The sequence below is a fragment of the Engraulis encrasicolus genome, chromosome 6, assembly GCF_034702125.1.
Source record: "Engraulis encrasicolus isolate BLACKSEA-1 chromosome 6, IST_EnEncr_1.0, whole genome shotgun sequence".
Lineage (NCBI taxonomy): Eukaryota > Metazoa > Chordata > Actinopteri > Clupeiformes > Engraulidae > Engraulis > Engraulis encrasicolus.
Window position 1 is genome coordinate 14,196,396 of NC_085862.1, and position 19,069 is coordinate 14,215,464.

The 19,069-nt window shown below is 46.7% G+C and overlaps 1 protein-coding gene across 4 annotated transcripts in view; it reads right to left on the bottom strand.

Moving 5' to 3' along the window:
* Positions 1-2,677: 2,677 nt before the first annotated feature.
* The window catches only part of LOC134450753 (long-chain-fatty-acid--CoA ligase ACSBG2-like), a 37,571-nt gene continuing 21,179 nt past the window's right edge, over positions 2,678-19,069 (bottom strand). For 2 of the 4 annotated variants that reach the window (XM_063200720.1, XM_063200719.1), the window contains exons 2-9: positions 17,492-17,639; positions 16,060-16,130; positions 8,567-8,850; positions 7,341-7,429; positions 6,135-6,255; positions 5,561-5,641; positions 3,978-4,127; positions 2,679-3,118 (exon numbers count right to left, since the gene is read on the bottom strand). In XM_063200720.1, coding sequence (XP_063056790.1) covers positions 2,774-3,118; positions 3,978-4,127; positions 5,561-5,641; positions 6,135-6,255; positions 7,341-7,429; positions 8,567-8,850; positions 16,060-16,130; positions 17,492-17,616 — 1,266 coding nt within the window. In that variant the 5' untranslated portion in view covers positions 17,617-17,639 and the 3' untranslated portion in view covers positions 2,679-2,773. Of the gene's footprint in view, positions 3,119-3,977; positions 4,128-5,560; positions 5,642-6,134; positions 6,256-7,340; positions 7,430-8,566; positions 8,851-16,059; positions 16,131-17,491; positions 17,640-17,990; positions 18,138-19,069 lie in introns of those variants that run through there. The other 2 variants (XM_063200718.1, XM_063200717.1) reach the window with 2 other exon arrangements.

A 19,069-nucleotide genomic window follows, 5' to 3' on the forward strand; every position in this document is an offset into this window, starting at 1 on the left:
TGCCCCCAGCTGCTTCATCATGTGGCCAAATATCTAATTGCATTGTCAATTGTATTGCATTTCAAAAAAATAACAACATAAATAAATAAATAAATTGGCTGCAACACTGAGCTAATCTTCAACCCGTGTTGTGCATCTTGCTAGTTATCCTCCGTGTTTCACACTCCAGTGAGTGAAGAGGTTCAGGGCCTCGCAGGGCAGATATGATCACGTCATGTGGGCACCTGTTTACTGATTGTGAGGGTTTCCCATGAGGGTTAATCCAACACATGCTCTTCTCTAGTCCTCTGGTCACACCTCACGCCCTCGCTTCACTAATTAACATTCAGGCATAATCTTCAGTCACGTGCATTATCATTTAAAAAAACAAAACAAAATTGATGTGCTCCAACACTTAACTTCCGTCAGCCACAGCTTGGTTTTACACTTGAGTGAGCTGAGGGTCATTTGCCATGCAGTGAAAGCATGGCCACGTGTTGCTGATAGTCAGATACACAGAGTGCCCGAGAGTGCTTCTGCCCCCACGCCACCTACCCCCCCCCCCCCCCCCCCCCCCCCCCCCCTCACTTCAAACATTACCACACAGTAGCAGGGGCCAGATCAGATGGTCCAGCTAGCTGCCTGTGCACTTAACTTTATGTAACTTTTCCAAACGAGCCAACTCTGGTCACCAGACCAGACATCATCCCCTTCTTTTGCAGCAGAAGTAGCTTCAGTCTGACTATCGATACGATGATGCGTGACCTGTGTTTGACACAGGCAGCCCTGATGGACCCCCAGGGGAGGCCGAGGGCGAGCACGATCCCATTTCATTATGTAATCGGGTACAGACACTCACAGATCAATACTATGGACCTGCATAAGCGGGGACTGATGTTGTAATGCCACATGAAGAACCTGAATGAATGGGTACTTGGGTAATGGGTCCAGCAAGACAGTTCAACAAGTGATATAATGTAATCATTTTAGAAACCTCAGGACGTTTGACCAGATTACGCCGCACTCCTGATTAAAAGGTGCCAAACATAAAACAAAAACTGTGATGAATGAAAGTGAAATGTCTGCAGTGAAGACTGCACACTTCAATTCTGTTTGTGTTATTTTAATTAGCTAAAATATAAAAGTGACCGTTTATATTATTGGTGTGATAAAGTAAATACAATAGAGGCAAGGAGAGAATGTTTAGGATGACTTGTTGCCACGCACAGGCAATTTTGTGTGTCCCATGTACACGCAGTGATTATTAATGACATGACCAGTTAGCCGCAAGCTGGTCTCATAGGACTCAATGTTTACTGCTAGCATGGAGGTAAAATTTGCACTGCCGTACTCAGAGAACGGTTGAAAGTACAGGAGAAAGGTACAACTCAATTATTCAACTCAATGGGAGGTGTAATATGAGCTTATTTCCAAAAATGGGACAGTATCACTATAACATCCCAATTGCAAATGAGAAAATAATCTTTGAATTGTGCATTTGCGAGACATTGAATTTAATTTCTGTCATCAATGACGTGCTTGTGGCTTCGTGATGACGTCGCAAGACAAGGGAGGAAGGGAGCCAGGATAATGGAAAGAACTCAGAAAGAAAGAACTCAGAAAGAAAGAACTCAGAAAGAAAGAACTCAGAAAGAAAGAAAGAAAGAACTCAGAAAGAAAGAAAGAACTCAGAAAGAACTCAGAAAGAACTCAGAAAGAAAGAAAGAAAGAAAGAAAGAAAGAAAGAAAGAAAGAAAGAAAGAAAGAAAGAAAGAAAGTCAGAAAGAAAGAAAGAAAGAAAGAAAGAAAGAAAGAAAGAAAGAAAGAAAGAAAGAAAGAAAGAAAGAAAGAGAGAGAGAGAGAGAGAGAGAGAGAGAGAGAGAGAGAGAGAGAGAGAGAGAGAGAGAGAGAGAGAGAGAGAGAGAGAGAGAGAGAGGGGGGTGTGAGGGGTTGTTAAGGTATACATGAGAAATTGACTCGGTCAGTATAGTGCAGTCCATCAATGTTTACATTAAGAGAAGAGATGTGAAGCAGCTGCAGTAATATGCAACAGTTCAGCTGTAAGCATGGTGAGCAGAGGTTACTATAGTTCAGACAGAGAGGGTCGGAGTGTGTGTGTGTGTGTGTGTGTGTGTGTGTGTGTGTGTGTGAGAGAGAGTGAGAGAGTGAGTATGCGCGTGTGTGCGTGTGCGTGCCCCGCTGACGGCCAAGTTCAAGTTGAAGAGTGCCGTAATTGGAGGCTGCATTTGATTGGCCCTCTGAGGACTCCCCACTAATGAAGCCAATTAAATCTGTTCTACAGGCCTGGTTCATCTCCCCGTTAAACTGGACTGGACTACACAGCACAGCAGGTCTAATCTAATCTTAACCAGATTAACCCGCTGGGGAATGGGATTGGGGACGAGGGTGGAGAGGCAGTGTCATGGAGACCATTCTCACAGGGACAACTTGTTTGTGTTTGTGTTTGAGAGGTTTTCCTGCTTCAGCATTGCATGATGTACGTTTTGCGAGGGGATGAGATTTGTATAGTTTATTTACAGTATGGACACCATTAGCTATGAGATGGTGTCCAGCTGGGCTACAAATATGCTGTTTAAGAGGCTAGAAAAAATTATTCATGCAGAAGTATCAATGTTTTGTTCCGAGGCCGTCTGCATGAAAAATGTGAAGAAACACAGCTTTCTAAAAAGTTTAGGGCTTCGTCAAACAACATATGTGGATCTCGTGGCACAACTCGATGGGGATCGAAATATCATTTTAATACCGCCATTGGATTACATGCTACGATTTTCGGCTAAAAACGCCGTTGAGGTCCCATGAAATCGGGGGAAGGGACGTCAATTTCAAGCTCTATGGAAAATTCAATCAACTCATCAGTCAAAAGATACCACGCACGCGAGCAATAGTAAACAACCAACTCACACATACACAGACACACACACACAAAAACAATCCAACTCACCTTAAGTGCGTCTGGTTGGGCGAAGTATGTGGCCCCACCCACTTTAATGGTGATCCAGATGTCGATCATCTGCGCGGCGATGTGGCTGAGCGGCAGGTAGCTCACCACCACCTCCTGAGACACACACGCCTCCGTCAGGCGAACGTTACGGCTCGTCGCAAACGCAGTCCACGTCAGCTGTAGGCCAAGCCAGAACAGGACAGGGGATCAGGATCAGCACAATAATAATAATAATAATAATAATCAATATTATTCTTTTTGGAGCTAACTTAAACTGTCTTACCGCACCATGGCTTTGCATGTTAACTCGTGCCCTACAAAGCCCTGTGGCCGGTTAGAGTTAAGGGGCACAATAATGCCATTTCCCTCGCGTGTTCCCTGTTCTTAGCTTAAGTAAAGATGCAGAAACCTTGCTTTACTGACAGATTAGGGTTAGAATTGGTTTCGATCAGGGCACAACTCAGAAATTCCCATGATGCCAGTCTGTGGAGTGAGGACTAGTGTCTGGATAGCGGTCCCTAATATAAGGGTGACTACGTTAACCGAAACTCTGAATACTCGAAGCTCATAACAGCCGAAACCAATTGTAAATTCCAATTGTAAATTCCAAGCTCTTGTTCTTTTGTCAAGAGTGGAATGTTTGTTCCCTTTAAAGCACAGTGAGGTATTGTCTTTAAGAGTGTCATATTGAATATGAGAAAGGCCGCACCTTTAATAAGACTAAAGCATATCTCATGTCCTCATCTCATTCTCATGTCCTCACAGCCATTTACACTGGAGGCCATTTGGTTACATTTGGCCATGTACGAGAGATTACTGCAGAGCATTTGTAGTGGTGCTGTGTGTGTGTGTGTGCGTGTGCATGCATTCTTACATTGTCGTGGCTGACTCCTTTGGGCTGCTCGTGTGTGTGTGTGTGTGTGTGTGTGTGTGTGTGTGTGTGTGTGTTCTTACGTTGTCGTGGCTGAGCATGACTCCTTTGGGCTGCCTGTGTGTGTGTGTGTGTGTGTGTGTGTGTGTGTGCGTGTGTTCTTACGTTGTCGTGGCTGAGCATGACTCCTTTGGGTTGGCCGGTGGTGCCGGAGGTGTAGATGAGCGTGCAGCACTGATTGGCCTTCTGGCTGGAGATGATGTCATCCAACTGCTCTTCTGGCCCCTCCTCTCCCAGCGCCATAAACTCTGCCCACTGCAAGTCACATGACCAGCATTAACACACAACAAGCTTATTCGAGATACCGCAACGGCTGTATGCGCATTTAGACAGCAATGCATTCTGTCTCAAGAAGTTGCATGACCGTTAGATTTCCTGTCAAACTTAAACATTTCGGTGATTTTGCGTCGACGAGGTGACACGTCACATGGTGTCAAACTATCGTGGGATGAATGCGACTGCAGTCAGATCTTGCAACCTCTGCAGTTGCTTTATCCCCTTCAACGCTCATCTGCAGACTGCCTCCGAGGTCACGTGCCCATGAACTGGTTGGTCAACAACTCACTCACGTGTGTATATGAGTCTTGTCTCACACCTCTACACAAGTTTGCGCAGGTCCCCTCTTCAGCTCCTCCTCGCTGCCTGTCCCCCCACTCCTCACACGAGGTGTGTTAGTAGAGAAAACTGGTGCGAGCTCATCGTCTCGTTCATATTTGTGACCCACTTTAAATGCGCTGTTTTAATAACACCCACATCGTGACAACAAGTTCTCGCTCACGTGCTTTGTCTACATCGATCGACAAAAATCTAAGTCGTACGAGCCTAATGTGTACAGAACTGTACAGTCCATCACATAGTTTGAGAAGGCAGGTCTGCACACTACGAAATAAGATCCAAAAAATAAACTTTATTAAATTAAAACAGCAATGTTTCGATCATCCTGAATCTTCGTCAGACATATGCAACGCTCAATGACTGAAATTGGGGGAAAAAAACTAAGTGTACAGAACAACTGAGAAGAATCCTCAATGTTGCTCGACCTGCCACAAAAAAGTACAGCTTTTCTGTGGTCTGGAGCTAAGCAGCCTTAACTGCCATTCCCTGATATTCCAGAACTTCCCGTAACCGTGGGAACCCTGAAAGCAGCACACTGTGAAATAGCAGTAAGGACCCGCAATTCCTTGTTACCATGGTAACGGGACAGGAGTGTTGTTACAACAAGTCCTTGAGATGAAGGTCAAGTTCCTTAGCAGCGCTCAGCTCCGCTAGTCGCTAGGTAGAGAACGCCGCGCCCCAGGCCAGTCATATGACACCACAGCACACGCACACATTACTGGGGGATCCAGATGAGAACGTAGCGTAGCGCAGCACTACTCAGCAGATCACAAACCCGTCTGCCCAGTCAAATTACTAAAACTACTTGGGAACGAGGATGTACCTTACTTCAATATTTGATTAAACAGCGAATGTACAAATACCACACAGGTGTGCACATGTGGGCACGCCACGCGCGCACACACACATTACATTTCTACCTTGTGCACCTGATTTTCATACTCAATTAATTAGGGTTAGCGAATGCACAAATACTACACACACACACACAATCAGACAGACACTCACAAAAGACAGAAGCCTGTGCACACGCGTGAACGTGAACACGCACACACAAAATTCCTGCAACATACCGTGTAGAGGTTTGGCTTCTTCTCTTTGAGTTCGTCTCTGTATTGGATGATGGCCTTCAGGTGGGGCAGACTGTCTTGGACCTGAAACCGCATAAACAAAAACACACACATTCATAAGGTTCAGGAAACAAACAAACAAACCAGACAGATTCGTAAGGACCAGGGCTGGGATTGGCAATAAGGGCAAAACAAGCAGGACAGGATACTGTGGTTTATAATGCATGTGCTGTATATATAGGCATTCACATTGCTGGAAAATGAGGAATTCCTGATTACTGGTAAACCGAAAAAAAAAAAAAAAGTATGATCTTCTGCATGTGTGGTTCTCCACCACCAGGACGTATGAGGGACGTACGTGTGTGTGTGTGTGTGTGTGTGTGTGTGTGTGTGTGTGTGTGTGTGTGTGTGTGTGTGTGTGTGTGTGTGTGTGTGTGTGTGTGTGTGTCCCTGCGGGATCTTCTGCATGTGTGGTTCTCCACCACCAGGATGTATGAGGTGTGTGTGTGTGTGTGTGTGTGTGTGTGTGTGTGTGTGTGTGTGTGTGTGTGTGTGTGTGTGTGTGTCTGTGTTGTACCTGCAGGATCTTCTGCATCTGTTTGTGGTTCTCCACCACCAGGATGTTGGCCTGGCAGTTCTCCGCTACGTACTGGCACGCCTCCGCAGAGTTGGTGGTGTAGATGCCCACAGCAAAACCCCTACACACACACACCACAGGAGCAAACATTAGCCACACACACACCACTACAAAGCCCCGACACACACCATAAGGAAAAACATTACATTAGCAACACACACACACACTTCCGCAAAGTCCCTACACACACCACAAGGGCAACACATTAGCCACACACACACACACACACACACACACACACACACACACACACACACACACACACACACACACACACACACACACACACACACAGCACACACACACACACACACACACACACACACACACACACACACACACACACACACACACACACACACACACACACACACACGAAAGTAAGCTTGCTTGACACGGCGAAGTGATCGAGCATTAACGGATCTAGATGCACTCCGCCCATTTAATTTGGCTTGTCTAGACTGAGCAGCCTCACACCTGGCTGGGGCTCTAGGGCTCGTGTTGAAGGACAAAAATGTGCAGTTGAGCTTTGCTGAACACATCATTTCCATTCAATTCCAAATCAGTTTATTAGGGACCATGTACTACAATTAAAATATAGATGTTGCCATTCCATGCAGGGCAGCCGACAGGGGGGACAAAGGGGTCCATTGTCCCGGGCCCAGAGAGATGTGCGGCCCAGACTCGAATCCCAGTTACATTGGTGGAAGGGGGGGCCCTTTCAGATGGTTTTGTCCTGGGCCCAGCCAAAGCTGTCAGCGGCCCTGATTCCATGCATTGTACCAGAGTTAACCTCAGGCCAATTTCCATCTGCAGTCCAACGCTGGCAGGCAGACATGCACTTTTAATGTCACACCACCTTCCAGATTCCTACAGGACCTTTTCACACATAACAGGTGCCTGTGCCCCCAGGCTCCGCTGACAACCCAACACACACACACACACACACACACACACCGATTTCACACTCGCACACACACGTAATCATAAACAAACTCACGCATGGTTGATTCATGTTTACCTCTCTGTCACACAGACAGACAGACAGACACACACACAAAAACAAATCAGACATACTCTCACACATAGTTGATTCATATTTCCCTCTCAGTCACTCAAATACACACACACACTGCATTTGCTTACCCTGCCAAGATGGCTGCGATGTCAGCGATGAACCACTCGGCTGAGTTGAAGCCCAGGATACCCACGCCATGGTAGCGCTCAAGACCAAGCTGTGAAGAGATGGACATAACACACACACAAAAGGTCAGCTTCGAATATTACAGTATTATTCCCTTTTGTGGTGAATTCCTGTCCCCCCAGTCTGGGTTCATATTAATGCCTGTCTACTACTGTTCTTCCTCCTGCCGTTTCAGATATGTCCTCGTTCCCACTACCTGNGTGTTTGGAGAAGATCTGCATATGATAACTTCCTCCACATGTAACCAATGTTTGCTTTAAAATTCGTACAAAGACTAGGGAATTAACAGATAAAAAAAGAAAATCTGGTGCCACACAGATTTTTTTGTTATTTATTTCCAGATCAGATCAGTTCAGTTCAGTGCAGTGCAGTGCAGTGCAGATCAGTGCAGATCAGTGCAGTGTAAGAATAACACTTCGACAAGCGTCTTCATCAGAGTCCTCAGAGACTGGGAAATAACCCTTTGAAACAGGGACAAGGAAATAAATAGGCTTCAAATAAACAGGACTGCAGTCACTGCTGCTGGACTGGACTTCTGTATAAATGGTTGGACAGCCTCCACCCCACCGACACAGCTGAACTTTACTTCCTCCTCCATACAGACCTAAAATGGCAGCAGGCAGGGCACACATTTCCCCACACATTTGGCATGTAGCGCTGAGGCTTCAACCAGCAGCGTTTTCTCCTAGTGTTGCCTGGGTCACTCAATCACCCACATGCAGGTGGGTTGGGTAGCAGTTTGTCAAAATGGTGCTGGTGGGTTGGGTCAAAAACAGTAAAAACCTGCAATGCGTAACTTTCGGAATTATAGATGCCATAGCAATTTTGTGTCATAGAACTTCTGCAATTTACGCCCGTTGCACGCATGCATGCAATCACACCTATTCAATTAGGCCAATTGAACAGAGAACACCAGGTAAATTGGAATGTTAATTGGCACTGCACTGTAGCCTGGCATGAATGGCACACAAACGTGGATACCTTGAGGAAGGCCTTGGCGGTGGTGCGACACTGCTTGTAGTACACACACACACACACACACACACACACACACACACACACACACACACACACACACACACACACACACACACACACACACACACACACACACACACACACACACACACACACACACACACACACACACACACACACACACACACACCTTGAGGAATGCCTTGGCGGCGGTGCGGCACTGCTTGTAGTACTGGCGATAGTTTAAGGTCTTCCAGGCGTCCCCCTCCTTCCAGCCGAGGGCCGTGTGGTCGGGGTAGCGCTCCACGGTGGCGTGGAACATCTGGTGCACGGTGAGCGCCGGCTCCGCCCCGGGGCCCGACTCAGACATGCGCAGCTTCACCTCGCCGTCCCCGCGCGCCGTCCACAGGTCCGACGCCACCGCGGGGGGCGAGGACACCGCCAGGGAGTTGGGACGCGACACTGCTGGGGCTGCTGGACACACAGGGTGGGAACACAAGTCAGTCAACAGGACTTTCAAAAGCAAGAATTTTACACACACTTGTTTGATTTTGTTGCTCTTTTATTCGGAGCGAACAATGCGATTCGCCTCTGACTGCAATGCCTGAGTGAATGCACTGTGAAAAGGTTCGCACACTCCTTTAAGATTTTTATTCATTCACTGGCATGATGACGTTTGCTACTTTAAAAGGGCTTTTTCTCAGTTTCAATGTTGGCATAGTTACGGCACTTTGCCTTTTGCAAGGCACAGTAGGCAACAAACTTAGACGTTCTTCCGAACTCGCAGCTGCTGTGTGTTGTTCGAGTCACAAACCCCATATTCCAAAATGCACTCCAGAAATAATGACACTACCAGGGCACACTCGGCTAAAATCCCCCTCCTATTTATCAACATACACACACACACCCACACCCACCAAATCCCCCCTCTGTTTAGGTGATCTGATTCACACGGCTAAAACCCCCCTCCTGTTTATCGCCAGACACACACACTTCAAATCCCCATCTGTTGGGGTGCTCAGAGTCTGATTCACTGTGCCGTATGGGCGGATGCTGACATCACGCGATGACTCATGACTAGACAAGGACCAGCCCCCCTCCCCCCCACCACCACTACTACTACTACTACTTCGCTCACTTGCACGCACCCACCACCTTGCTTGCATGCACGCCCACACATACATGCACTCACCCACGCTCACATGCACGCGTCCACCACCTCGCTCACTTGCACACACCCACCCACCACCTCACTTGCTCGCATGCACGCTCACATGTAGGCATCCACCACCTCGATAGCTCACATGCACTCACGCACACTCACACACGCATCCACCACCTCGATAGCTCATGCACACTCACACACGCATCCACCACCTCAATAGCCCGCACGCACGCACGCTCACATGCACTCACATGCACTCACGTACCCACCACTCATGCACGCTCACATGCACGCATCCGCTTGCTCCCTTGCTCACACACACGCTCACATGCACGCATACACCACGCACGCACGCACGCACACACCTCAATACAAAACAGACCTTTCCCACAACACTAATCTGGCAAAATCATAGCAGTCTATGCCCTCACCATTGAATTACGGGATTACAGGGATAGACAGACTGAGATGCCTGCATGGCGCTGAGGCAACTCCAGACTGCACTATTGCAAAAATGGGGGCAATAATCCATTTGTAAATTACTGGCCAAAACATTTGACTCAAAAAGGTTGAAGGGGCACATGGTGAAACACTTAAGATGAGACGACACACTTGTTGTCACAGATTAAAAAGGCAACGTCTCGACCCAGTGTAACAAATAAAGCTGATCTAATCCGCACAAACCAGGCAGCGTAAGGCCATGAGACATATGGGTCTGCCTGCCACAGTGTGTCCAGTGTATTGGCCCTGATCGGTCCCCTGCGCTTGCATAACCCTCATCCTCATCCTCATCACTAACAACAGCATCAGTAGCAGGTGGATGATGAACCAGAGAGTGTAATTTAGGACCTGCTCTGCGGAACATTGTGGATGCAGTGGAATGTTCTGGAATTCGGCGGGGAGGGGTTGCCGCCGGTGCTGGGAATTCCATGTTGTTCTGGCCTCAGACAGGCAGGGGAAGGCTGCGTGTTGTTTCTAGATTGTAATGGGAGGGGAACGCCATGTGTCGTTTCTGTATTGCAATGGGAGGGGAGAGCATGTTTTGCAGCTACTGCGCTGGTCACCGGTCTGCTTACACAAGGTCATAGCAACATCCGGATGCCAAAGCACTCCACTGCAGAGGTAAACCCCATATCAATACACACACACACACACACACACTACAGAGGTCAACCACAAATCAATACGCGCGCGCACGCGCGCACGCACGCACGCACGCACGCACACACACACTACACTACAGAGGTCAACCACATATCAATGCATACACATACACTGCCAGGTAGAGTAGACATACACTGAGTAGGGGGCCAGTGTAGTACACACACACACACACACACACAGGAAATAGTGTGTATAGATTACACTGCCCCCTAACTCTGACAGAGTAGGGGTCAGTGTAATACACACACACACACACAGGGGCGGTTTCTACCACCACTGGGCAAGGTCGGGCAATTGCCCGGGGCCCCGAACTTTCAGGGGCCCCGGCGTTATCCAGATCAATTCCACGTGGAATGAGTTTTCAGGCACTCGGGGCCCTAAACTACAGCACGGGGCACCCTGGTACAAAGTAACGGGTCCTGCCTGACTTGCATGTCTGCACTCAGTGAAGGCTCTCGCGCTTCTCTTATTTATCACGAATTTCCAAAAATCTGCATTTGTATATATAGCCAGTGCCACACTTCAGCACGACGGTGGGACTTAAATTTGAACTCAACATAATGCCACAAGAAAATGAATAGTAGGCTAGGCCTACTTTTAGCAACTGTAGGTCACATGGGTGGTAGAATTATACAAATAAATGTTTCAAATACAAATGTAGACCATAAAAGAACGATATTTATGTGGATTTTCTTTGATTTATTTTTGTACATTGCGGCCTTGCATTGTGGGATACATTATACCGGTCTGGCTGTTTGGAGAGAGCGCCAGTTGCATCGGCAATGTTCTGCCGTTATTTCTAATGTCAGCCTGCCCCAGAGAGCTGATTCGGCCCTGACGCGTGGGAGCTTGTCCTTTCATGATAATAATAAGCCACAATAAGTCATGGTTGTCAGTGAAAACTCAGTCGTTTGCCTATGTTGTAGCATGCCTTCTTGACCTTGTTTATGGATGTAGGCAGAACATGATTTGTGCATCTTGATAAAAAGTCCGTGTTACAAATTGCCCCTGCGTTACTTTGTGCTACACTCACCTCCTCTACTTCAGAGACAGAATTGTAAAATAACCAAGTCACTTCAATCGCCAGTGCTAGCATGAACATAATGGATATTCAGAAGATATGTTGTACAAAAGCTACAAAGAAGGCACGGTAGGGGTTTATTCCTTTCAATCATTATGTCCGCCGCAGCACAATTTTGATACCGTATCATGTCATACTTCACGCATTGTTGTCATTCGGTGTAACTATAGTCAAAAGTTGAGAGCTCTAATGTCGGTTCGCTGCATTTATTTCTGGTTAGCATGACGGTTTGGCTATTGTGTAGTCTAGCTGTTATATCACGTCACGAAGCTGGGTCACTTCAGAGTTGTGAGCGATATAGTTATTACAAGTTAGAACTAGAGAGGGGACTTGTTAACTATTCAACAGATGTGTGCACGCGCAGTTGGCGCAAGGTGCCTGTTGTTCCTCGTTTGTTGCCTAATTTCGGTTTCTGAAACACAATAGTTTCTACTTCAGTCACCGTTGACTCTGTATTGGGTGTTCACTGGCGAGTGCAGTGTGCGTTATGGTGCACCGTGGTGTGTCGACTCGTGACTGTGTTTTCATCGGTGTGTTGTGCTGTGATCTATGTTTTAGTTCAAGGGGCGCATCACCATTTTTTTTTAAGTTTTCTTTTGTAATCAACCCTCTACCGCGAATTGTCTGATTCTATCTTCTTTTCTCATTTATGGAACGAGTGTGGGTCTATCCTGGCTATTTCTCACGTGTTGCAGGCTGAATGCTCACATCAACAGCATAACTAAATCATTTGTCACCTTAAGAAGAAATTAAGCTCTGCTTTTATTATCTGCAGGCTGCAGAGATGGCTATTGTAATAGCCTGCCCTTACAGGCATTCCCCAAAAGTCACTCAGGCAGGTGAAACTTATCCACATGTTGCTGCTAGAATTCTAAATAGCAAAAGAGATCACAACACTCCAGTATTTGGTCATTTCACTACCAGTGAGGGTTTTTGTTTTGTTTTGAGAATTGAGTTTAAAGCAATCCTGATAGTCTTTAAGTCACTAAATGCCTTGTGCCCTAAATATAGGCTATTGTGGATGTGCTAGAGCGATATCATCCTTAGATGCCTTAGGTCTTCTCTGGTAGTGTCTAGTGTTAAATCCAGATAGGGTGAAATGGCACAGTCATGCTGCCTGCTGGGGCCAGCTAGATGTCCAAATAAGACCTGCCCCAACAGTATGATTTCAAAAGAAATTAAAAACAGCTTTGTTTTCATCTGACTTTGGTGATAGCTATCTACTATAGCAATGTATTTTTCTCTCTTCTCTTTCGTTAGCCTACTCTTTAGCACACTGAATGACAGTTGTGTATGATAATGTGCTATATAAATATTGATTGAATGTGGGGCCCACCAAAATAATCTTGCTTATGGGTTCCGTTGTTACGCCACTGCCTGCATACATCATCGATTATTAATTAATCATTTAAAGGGGGCCTCAAAATTGTTTCTTGCCCAGGGCCTCAGATTTTCTAAAACCGCCCCTGCACACACACACACACACACACAGTGTCAATGTAGGGGGGCAGTGTACGGCGTTCCCCAACATCAGTGTTACACAGCAAAGGACGACCACATACCAGGCTAAAACCCAACACACACACACACACCGGCACACACATGCTACACACCCTGGACCGGTGGTTTTCAACAGGAAGAGAACATTCCACTCCAGTCCAGACGTGTAAGAGCTGATGCGATAAGGAACCTCGACTGGTCACAACACACTGTTTATGTCTTGATGCGATATGCCGAGTATGAACCCTCTAGTACTGTAGTGCTTCTGAACAGGGGCTCTACAGCCTCCCCGGGGGGCGTTGAGGAGCCCTACAGGGGCGCTGAGAAGGACACAACTGTGTGGGAGTGGAGCTTAGTCACCATTGGTGGGCATTAGTCTATTTTACTTTTCAATACTAAGGGGGCATTGGCAGGCTTATGATGATTGGCAGGCTGATAAGGAGGTCAAGGGGGCGTTTGTTCAAAAAAGGTTGAGAACCACTGACTGCTCTGGCCCAAACACACTGTTTATGTCTTGAAACACAGTATGCTGGGCACTACTCGGCTAAGCTGTGATGTGGCGGAACGGAAGTTGCCGGAACATTCCTTTGGAGGTGCGACATGCTTGTGCTTGGATATAGGGTTGTGGTCAGGAGACGGCTTCTCTTGTGGTGTAGCCAGTGTGCTGCCTGTTAGGCCACATTCATACACGTCGCCAGCGAGAGAAGTAATTGAATGTTTATGTGTTCCAGTGAAGCAAGGCCTGGACAAGCGAGGAGAGTAAAAGTGATGCGATGTGGACAAAATCAGAGATTAAAAAAACACTTTTAACTTCGAGCGATGCGAGTAATCGAGTTGCCAATTGGAATTGGAAGCTGCTGGGACGTTAACGAATGTTCCATGAGTGAGTGGCGAACAAGCGAGGGAGCTAGAAGAGAGAAACTGGTATCAATGCTTGTGATTACCGCATTAGTTGAGGGTGAAGATGTGTGCACATCTCAGGAAAAGGTGCAGGACAAAGGCTGACTGACAGTTTGGAGTGAGGGGTCCGCACACTTAAAAATCCTTTGTTCCTTCATTTAAAAAAAAAAAAATCCATGGCAGGATTACGTTTCGAGCATTGTCTTCAAGACATAATGCTGCCATGGAGTAAAGCAGACTCCTCACCCCAAATTTTCAAAGTAGCTTTAGGCCAATAAGGGCGCAACCCCCTCCGACCCGCCCCATTGTCCCGCAGCAGGAAGTGATGCGTTGGCCTGAGATCAGCACTGGAAACAGGAAACAGGAAGCAAGGAGACGGGAACAGGAAGAGAGCCTGGAAAATGATCTAGGGCACTCACTCATATCCTGCCCTTACCTCACACGCTGCAAAACATTTAAAAAAAAAATCTTAGCAAGCTTATTTTTCTAGTTTCAGGTCAGAGTGGTAATATTTAACATGTTATAAGCAATATTTGTCTGAAATGATAGAAAAATCTGATCAAGTAAAAATAACTTGCCCTACGGACAAATGTCTTAAAACAAATGAAATAGTGCAAGTTGTAATTCTAAATCTTTACATTCTAGTCCAAAAGTACTAGTTATTAGGTGATTTTGTACTTAAATTAAGATTGACTAAATGTTTTTACTGGAAACTAGAAAAATGAGCTGGCTAAGATTTCATGTTTTGCAGTGGACTCCTCTCACACAGCCAAGAACACGTATCCCCCCACCCCCCTTCTAACCACCACCAGCAGTGTGTATGTGCCGGTGTTCCTGTGCCCCCCCACCCCCCACCCTCCTCCCCAACCAATGTGTTCATGTCTAAGTGTCGGTATGACTGTGTGTGTGTGTGCTCAGCAAGATGGGGTGACCAAGGGGTTGAGTCACAGGCCACATTTCAAAAAGCTGTGTCACACCACCGTCCGTCACAGAATGTGACCTCATCGTGATGCCACCCGACACGGTAGCGTGATGTGATGGGCTGCTGCCCATATGGCTACTTTAAGCTGCTCTGCTCACAGCTTTTATCATGTGATGCTGCTTGCACTAGGTCACGTGATCTGCTATGTTCGGCTTCTGTAGTAAACATCCCTCCCTTGACATTTTAAGACTTTGTATTAATAATTTACTAAATGTGACCTACAAATGTTTGAGGATGTTTGTAGAGCGTGTTTGAGGGTGTGTGTGTGTGTGTGTGTGTGTGTGTGTGTGTGTGTGTGTGTGTGTGTGTGTGTGTGTGTGTGTGTGTGTGTGTGTGTGTGGCTATAAAAGTCATCTGCCTGTGTTTGTGTACGCTCAGAGGGCTTCATAAATCTGCTTTTGTGTGTGTACATATTGTTTCTATGTAGGGCAATGAAGCATCAATACAGTTGGCACCTGTTGGGCCGTGGTTACATGGCGACATGTGTGCCCTACTACTGTGTACACAGTCCCTGGCATTGTTATTCACCTTCTGTATAGTGTATGTGGATCTGTCCACTGTGTACACACACTGATGGTGCCAGTGCTCACCGTGTGTGTGTGTGTGTGTGTGTGTGTGTGTGTGTGTGTGTGTGTGTGTGTGTGTGTGTGTGTGTGTGTGTGTGTGTGTGTGTGTGTGTGTGTGTGTACCTGGCCACTGTGTACACATTAGTGCTGGTGCTGTTAACCACCTTGTGTGTGTGTCGTTACTCACATTGTGTGTGTGTGTGCGTGTGTTTGTGTGCGTGTGTTTGTGTGTGTGTGTGTGTGTGCGTGTGTTTGTGTGCGTGTGTTTGTGTGTGTGTGTGTGTGTGTTTCGTTCCTCACCGTGTGTGTGTGTGTGGTTCCTCACCTTGTGTGTGTGCAATGTCTTCGGTGGCCTCCTCTTCCTTCTCATTGGCTGACTCCTCCTCTGAGGACTCACTGGAAAGTCCACAGGAAAACAGGAAGGAGGGAGAGGGAGAGAGAGACAGAGAGAGAGAGACAGAGACAGAGAGAGAGTTAATGACCTTCCCAGAAACCCATCTCTAGCTACCAATGAAGAGCATTGTAGCACAACACAACATAGCTCCGCGCACGCACGCACGCACGCACGCACACACACACACGCACACATCCCCCTCCTCCCCTCTCCAGGCCCACTGAAGCAGCAGATGGGGAGATGAAATGACATCCAGGTCTGGCGGATGGATCATCAGATCAGACATGCACCCAGAGGGGCTTTTGGGGGAAATTCTGACCCTTTTAAATTGGACACCACGGTGGTGGTACCTTGTGATCCAAGAATCAAGGTTTTTCTTATGCCAGGTAAAAAACTTTTAAATACCTGAAACATGTCAGGTAAAAGATAATACTTGGTATGTCAGCTAAAACATAAAACTTTAACATGCCTGAAACACAAGAAAAAAAAGTCTTGATTGAACAGCTAGACATAATGAACATTATACATTTATTAATTTATTAAACTGCCTTGTGATACTCCATAATGCAGGGTCATGCCCTGGCTGTGTCATTAATACTTGGATACGGTAGTGCTAGCCGAGAACATCAAAATGTGTCATCTGATCCAGGTTACCCAACTCATTTATTTGTGCTGCTCATTGGCTTTTAACCAGATTACTGGGCTTGGCTGGAATCTATTGGTATATGGGGGCCTTGTCATGGTAAAGTTTGGGAACCCCTAAACTAGTAGACAGCTCCGGATTGGCTTGAGGGACGTGCGGTGCGGTATCTGGAGAGGGCAGGATATGGGGTCTGGCACAGATCCACTCCACACCACACAGGGCTGCTGGACTCAAACCATTAGCGCCGGATATACGCATCTCAGCAAAACCTTTTAGGTCCCCAAAGAGCTTTCAGCTTTAATAGGCAACAGTTAGTACACACATACACATACACACGCACGCACGGGCACACGCTCACGCACACAAAAAATGGAAGATAGATAACGATAAAGAAGCAGCCAGGTAGAAAGAGGATGATAAGAGAGAGAGAAGGGACAGTGGAACAGATTGATGATGATGAATATTAGGAGGAAGAGGAAGAGAGGGAGGGAGGGAGGGACCCCTGATGTTCCACATTCAAAATGCCCATTCACTGGTCATCTTTAAACTACACCTTAAAACCCATCTCTTTTTGGAGGCCTTTGGTGTCTAGTGTCCATAAGCACGCACCGACACACTTATTCACATTTACACTGATATTATGTAAAGTGACTTTGGGCGTTTTAAAAGGCGCTATATAAAACAAAGGTATTATTGTTGTTGTTATTGATGTAGGCTTACTTGGCAGCAGACTCGTTGGTGACGTCCTCCAGGGAGGGGTGGCTTTGGCTGTGGCCGTCCTCGACCCCGCAGGACAGGTAGCCCACGTCCCCCGACGACACCTCCAGGGCCACGGCTCCAGACATGGCAGAGGGCTCACACGCGGTCACTGAAAACACAACACAACAACAACCCTACTGGATGAGTTTATGCTAAAAAATAAATAAAAATAAACCCTGGCAGTAAGGCAGTCATTAAGACAATGGATGAGTTTATGCCTTATGCAGCTAAAAAAAAAAAAAGCACACACACACACACGCACAGCAGCATTGTGCGAGTGTGTATCACTTTCTGATAACGGATTGATTAGCTTGGCTTTGACATTTACTCAGGCAAACTAACAATACTGCTTATCAGCGAGAGGAGGAAGTAGAGACATAAAAGCCTTGCAATAATAAAATGACGCTTGTTTACTCTCTATTCATTCAGAAGTAAAACGTCAACACACACACACACACACCTGAAACCAGCAACATTATCGTGCCAGGCTGTGGACGTGGCACAGGCCTATTGCATGCAGAGGAGGGGGAACCGGTTACCATGGCAACCGACTGATGACCAACGCCACTGCCACCAGCCAGGGCTCAGCAGGTGCAATGACGGGAGAGAACAACGATTAAGTATCCATCCGCAACTCTATGGATGAAAGGAGAAGTGCATGCTGTGTGTGTATGTGTGTGTGTGTGGTAATGGAAATATGGAGACCACACTGTCAGAGGCGATGCTGGGCAGCATCAGTCATTTGTCTGCTCCCAACTCGAGGTCAGCAACTGACCAGAGCAGAGCAGAGCAAAGCCAGAGCCACCGCACCCCACAGCACCACAGTGGCTGGGCAGCGGCTCATTAAGGGCGACCAGTCCTCCTGGAGCAGCACTAATGAGGCCCATTAAGATGGAGGACAGGACGAGGACAGGAAGAGGACAGCAGCCATGCCATGGATGGATGATGTTCATTATGTCACAATTGTTAAATAAAGACTTTGGTAAAGATAAAACGTTTACATGTCTGAAACATAAGGAAAACCTAAGTCTTGAGCCATGGCATGGTTGGTCCGCTCACCTTGCTGTGGTGGTGAGCCAGACCCACGGCATATGGATGGAGACACTTCAACCAAAGTCTAAGGTCACTCAAAAATGCATTAATTTTTGGAATATGAAAAAGAAGAATGTCAATAAGGCCTTCAACATTACACCTCTAATGATTCATGCCCCCCCCCCCCCCAACATGGTGCAGACTTTACTTCACGCTCATTTTTAGTGAAATGCTGTTTTAGTTCACCAAGGCCGTAAATATGGCTGAAAGCACAACAGAGCCTTGTTGGTTTGACTACCACCTTGAGTTACTATAAACAACTGGAGATGCCTAATCTAAACCGGGAGAGATAACAGGGTGGTTTCGAGGCCGAAAAAAAAACTTAGTGAGGAGTCTGATTTTTGATTTTATGGCAGGATTACACCAAAGGATCAAAGGACAAAAATGATTTTAAGTGTGCGGACTCCTCACTCCAAACTAGAGGATGACATTTTTCGGGAATTCCCG